Source organism: Penaeus vannamei, chromosome 14 (genome assembly GCF_042767895.1).
Source record: "Penaeus vannamei isolate JL-2024 chromosome 14, ASM4276789v1, whole genome shotgun sequence".
NCBI classification, from domain to species: domain Eukaryota; kingdom Metazoa; phylum Arthropoda; class Malacostraca; order Decapoda; family Penaeidae; genus Penaeus; species Penaeus vannamei.
In genome coordinates this window covers 5751162-5756161 of record NC_091562.1, presented here as the reverse complement: position 1 = coordinate 5756161, position 5000 = coordinate 5751162, and the positions used below count along the sequence as shown (strand labels likewise).

Below are 5000 nucleotides of genomic sequence, written 5' to 3'. Positions count from 1 at the left end.
GATTCCCCCCTGCGGAGGGATTTGCTGCGTTCCGAGCTGACAGCCTCTCCTGCGGGGGCCCGACGCCAGTGTTCTCGAATGGCGACTGAGGCGGGGGACGCTTTTTAGATTGGCGTTTCCTATTACTCGGAGAGGTAGATCTAGATTGGTTTTTGCCTCTCCTGCGGCTCGGGCCCCCGCCTCCTTTTGTTGGGCGCTCGCGGTCGCCGCTGAAGAGGGCTCCCGAGGAAGGGCGCTCTGTCGCGGTTCGTTTGTTGCCGCCTCCCCGCTCCTCGTCGGGGGGAGAGGCGCCGTTCGCTTGCACCTTGGTTCCATTTTCGTCGCGCGAGCGTTTCCTGGAACCCGCTGTCCCGCCCCCTTTTGCGCTCAAGGGGGAGATATCACTGGGATTTTCGTCCTCGTCGCCGGCCGTGTCTGCAATCTTTTCTCGGTCTGTTCTCGTTTTTTGTGTATCATCCGGTACACTTGTTGCTCTGTCTTTTGTTGTCATTCCATTTCCTCCGTTTCTGTGTTTTCGCCTTTTTCTAGAGTGAGAAACTTTGGGTCTTTTTCTTCGCTTCCTTCTTTTGGTTTTGTCGTTCCTCGCGCGAGAGTTTTTGTGTCCCTCGACTTCGTCTACGGCGTTGTCCTCCTTTTCCTGTTTGTCTTCCCTCAGTCCTCCATTCCCCCCCGCGCCATCCTCCTGGGCAGGGGCGGGACTCTCGCTCTCGCCATCCGCGGCGTCCCCGGCCAGCGACGCTCCCTCACTGGTCGCTGTTTTTCTTGGCCTTGTCTTAACCCGACCTTTCTTTCGTCTGGAGCGCGCCCTTTTTTCCTCTCTCGGCGACGGCGTTGACGACCGAGACCTCTCTGGCTGAAGGGTGCTTTGAGGTGTTGCGTCATCGCCCAGCCCGTCTGACGCCTCGGCAGATCCTGCATGGGTGATCCTGCGCGATCCGGGCTGATCCGCACTCGATCCCGGTTCAACGCCTCTAATATCGCCGTTCGACCCAAGATCAACTCTCCCTGAGCTGTCGAGTCTCGTTTCTTCTTCGGGATTTTGAGTATCGCCCTCGGCCGAGGCGGCGGCAGGTGGCTGAGCAGGTGTTCCGCGGCCGGGAGGGCGAGCCTCGTCTCCGCTGCTGTTCCAGGATTGTCCCCGCGAGCTTTTTCTTCTCGCCGGTTTCTTTTTGTTCCTGTTGTTCTGTCTTTTCCGTTCCGATTTGGATCCGACGCTCCCGCGCCCCCCCTCCTTGGGCTCCGTCCCGCCCCGCGGTCCGATCGCAGTCGTTGCTCCTTGATTATCCGTCCCCGATCCCTCCTCGGGGACGCGAGCCAGGGGCGCGCCGCCATCTCCTGAGCTCCTATCCAGATGGATGTTTATCCTGGCTCCTTTGTCTGGCTTCTTCCTCTTCTCCTGCTCTTTATCATCGTGGCCCCGCGCCCCCCTCCGCCCCCCGGACAAGATGCTTAGGCCTTCGCTCTCTGAGTCGCCCAGGCTTTCGCTCTGGGCTCCGGGCTTCCTCGCCTCCCGCCCGCTCCCTCCTCGCTCTTCCCCCTCCCCTTCCCCACTGGCAACACTGTCACTTGTTCCTGGCACTGCACTCGTCACTGGCACTGCACTCGTCACTGGCACTGCACTCGTCACTGGCACTGCGCCCTCAGTCACTTCCGTTTTTCTCCTGCTGTGCGGCCTTTCATGTGTGTTTCTTATGCTAGGAACAACACTGCTGTTAAGGCTAAGAGTTCGATGTCCCTTCTCATCGGCGCTAGAATTCAACAAGTCTTTAGATATACTAGTTTTTATTGACTTTGGTATCGTATCCTCACCTGCTGCGGCGACCCTTCCCGTCGCGTCCTGTTCCGATCGGCTAACACTAGATACATCGTCTTCTGCCTCATTTTGGAATACGTCTTTCCGTCTGCCCCTTACCCATTGGCCCCCGCGCTCCCCCGACGCCCCCTGCGCCGCCCGGCCCCCGCCCCTCCCCACCACGACGTCGCTTTGCTCGTCTCGAGTCTTCCCCTTCGCTCCCTCGCTCGCTCCGCCCGCTCCCTGCTTCTCCCCCTGCGCTCTCGCCACTTGCGCCTTCTGCTTCTTCCTCTCCTCGATCGCCTTGCGTATGTACTCGGGGGGGCCGTCGAGGGGCACCGTGACCCGCAGCGTCCCCCCGCCCAGCTCGGCCACGGCGAAGGGCGACGTGTGGTTCTCGTACAGGCGGCCTGGGTGTGGGGAGAGAAAGGGAGGTTATGTGAGGTAGAAGACGCACGATTCCTAGGCTGCTTTCTGGAGATTCGCTCTCCTGCCTTGCACTCTTCCACTCTTTCTCTCCTATTCTCTCCCTCTCTCTCTCCTATTCTCTCCCTCTCTCCTATTCTCTCCCACTCTCTCTCTCCTACTCTCCCTCCCTCCCTCTCCCACTCTCTCTCCCTCCCTCTTCCACTCTCTCAAACACGCACACGCAATCCTTAAAAAAAAAATACTGAAGAGGAAAACAACAAATCCTACATAACACAGATCAAGAAAAAATAAAAATAAAAGAGAAAATCATCACAGCAATATAACTCCTTTCATCACTATTCGGGCCAGTTAGCTGAACCCCCTCAGGTTGAAAGTGGGATGCTGGCCGATTCCTCTTCATCCCACTTCCCTCGGTGTGATCCCGGAATCCCGCGAGCAGCGTCTTCTCGTATGAAGACGGACGTTCGGGGGAGAAGATAACAGATGGGATAAAAACAAAAAAAATTGTCTTCGAGGAATGTGAGGCGAGAAGAGAAGAGAGAAAGGAAGGAAGGAGGGAAGGAAGAAAGGGAAAGGGGGAAAGAAAGGAAGGGAGAACGACGGCGGAAGGACAAGGAAAGGAGGAGGAGGAGAAGAAGGAAGAGTAGAAGAAAAAGAAAATGGAAGAAGAAAAAAAAGGAAAAGGAATGAAGAAGGAGAAGGGTGGTGGAGGGGGAGGGGGAAGGGTAGGAAGAAGAGGAGTAGAATTAGGAAGTGGTAGAAGAAGAAGAGAAGGAGGAGGAGAAAGGAGGGAAAAGAAGAGGAGGAGGAGAAGAAGGAGGGATATAACGCGGAAGAAGAAGAGGGGAAGGAAGATAGGAAGAACAAATGGGAAGAGGGAGGAAGGTAGAAAACTGAGCAAAGGAAGAAGGAAAAGCCAAGAGTGAAAAATTGAGTCGGTTAAAACGGGAAATGCAGAAGAGAGAAGTAAAAAAGTAAAGGCAAAAAAGTTAAAACTAATGGAGGAGAGACACGCAATAAAAAATAAATGACAGGAAGAGGAAAAAAGGAGAGGGGAAGAACTAGGAAGAAAGACCGGATAAATGGTGGAAAGGAAGAGACTGGATAAACATGTGTGGAGAAAAAAACGAGAGAGAAAAAAAAACACCAGAAACAGAAGGAATAGAATAAAATCTCGCGTAGAGGAATAAAGAAACGTAGCATAAACACGCGTGTAATTGTAAAAAAAAGAACATACCTCCAATGGAAAAAAAAGAAAAGCATGGATATACTCCCGTGTAGTGGAATTGAGACTAACCGGTTGTAGCGGCACGTGGAAAGGCCGGATAAACGCCCCGTAACGGCGACACAGCAACGCCGTCCGTGCTATTAAAAAGTGTGTGTATTTGTACTCGAATTCTGACGATATTTCCTTTTACAGTAATGCCTACTGTGAGGAAGATCTGTCAATATTTGATACGACCCTTCAGAGCCAGTGTGGGGGAGGGGGGGGGTTGGGGAGAGAGGGTGGGGAGGGAAGGGAGGAAGTAAGGGGGGGTTTGGGAGGGAAGGGAGGAAGTAAGGGGAGGTTTGGGAGGGAAGGGGAAGGGGGAGGGGAGGGTAAGGGGGAAGGGAGGAAGTAAGGGGAGGTTGGGGAGAGAGGGCGGGGAGGGAAGGGGTGAAGGGAGGAAGAAGGGGAGAGAGGGCGGGGAGGGAAGGGGAGGGGGGGAAGGGAGGAAGAAGGGCTCAGGGGGAGGGAGAAACGTAGGATGAGAGAAATGAAGGAAGGGAAAGAGGGGGTCAGATGGAGGGTAAGCGGAAAGAAAAAGTGAAGAGATAAAGAGTAAAAGGCGGAGAAGGAAGAAAGTAAATAGAAGGGGGAAGGTAGAAGGAAAAGAAATAAAGAGAAGTGACGGCGAAAGAGACTGGAGGGAAGGAGAAGAGGAGGGACGGCAGGGCGGAGGGAGGGAATCAAGTGAAGAATAGATGGATGGAGGGAGTGGAGAGAAGGATAGAAAAGGAGGGAGGGAAGAAAGGTGGAGAGTCAGAAAAACAAGGGAAGAAGAGATGGAAGGAGGGAGTGAAGGAAGGACCTGAAGGAAAGGATAGAAAAAGAAGGAAGGAAGGAAGGTCGAGAGAAAGGGAAGCCAAGGGGAAGAAGAGACGGAAGGAGGGAGTGGAGGGAAGCAGAAGAGGGGAAGGGAAGGAGAGGAGAGAGGATTGCGGGAGGGATGGGATTTGGGGGATAAACCGCCGAAGATCAGCCAGACTTTGCGAGAATTTGAGGATCACACCTGGTATGGTGACGGCGCCTATGGTGAGGGTCAGGGGCACGCGCGGTGGTGTGTGCGTGTGTCGGTGGTGGGGTCTGTGTTCTGTGTGTGTGTGTGTGTTCTGTGTGTGTGTGTGTGTTGTGTGTGTGTGTGTGTGTGTGTGTTCTGTGTGTGTGTGTGTGTGTGTGTGTGTGTGCGTGCGTGCGTGTGTGTGTGTGAGGGTGGGTATGTGCGTGCGTGTGTGTGAGGGTGGGTATGTGCGTGTGTGGGATGGGTGGGTATGTGCGTGTGTGTGTGTGCGTGTGTGTGTGTGCGTGTGCGTGTGTGCGCGTGTGTGTGTGTGTGTGGATGTGCGTGTGTGTGTGCGTATGTGTGCGCGTGCGTGTGCGTGTGCGTGTGTGTATGTGTGTGAGTGTGGGGGGGGGGTATGTGCGTGTGCGTGTTTGTGTGTGCGTGCGTGTGCGTGTGCGTGCGTGTGTGTGTGCGTGCGTGTGAGTGCGTGTGTGTGTGTGTGTGTTTGTGTGTGT

General features: G+C 54.8%; 2 protein-coding genes across 4 annotated transcripts in view; one reads left to right on the top strand and one right to left on the bottom strand.

Annotated features, from left to right (window-relative positions):
- Positions 1-5000, top strand: part of LOC138864005 (two pore potassium channel protein sup-9-like) — a 525912-nt gene that overhangs the window by 175671 nt on the left and 345241 nt on the right. The window lies entirely within an intron of this gene.
- The window catches only part of LOC113815975 (filaggrin), a 275169-nt gene that overhangs the window by 14719 nt on the left and 255450 nt on the right, over positions 1-5000 (bottom strand). For all 3 annotated transcript variants that reach the window (XM_070129646.1, XM_070129647.1, XM_070129649.1), the window contains one exon: positions 1-2202. This exon is cut by the window's left edge and continues 919 nt beyond it. In XM_070129646.1, coding sequence (XP_069985747.1) covers positions 1-2202 — 2202 coding nt within the window. The remainder of the gene's footprint in view (positions 2203-5000) is intronic.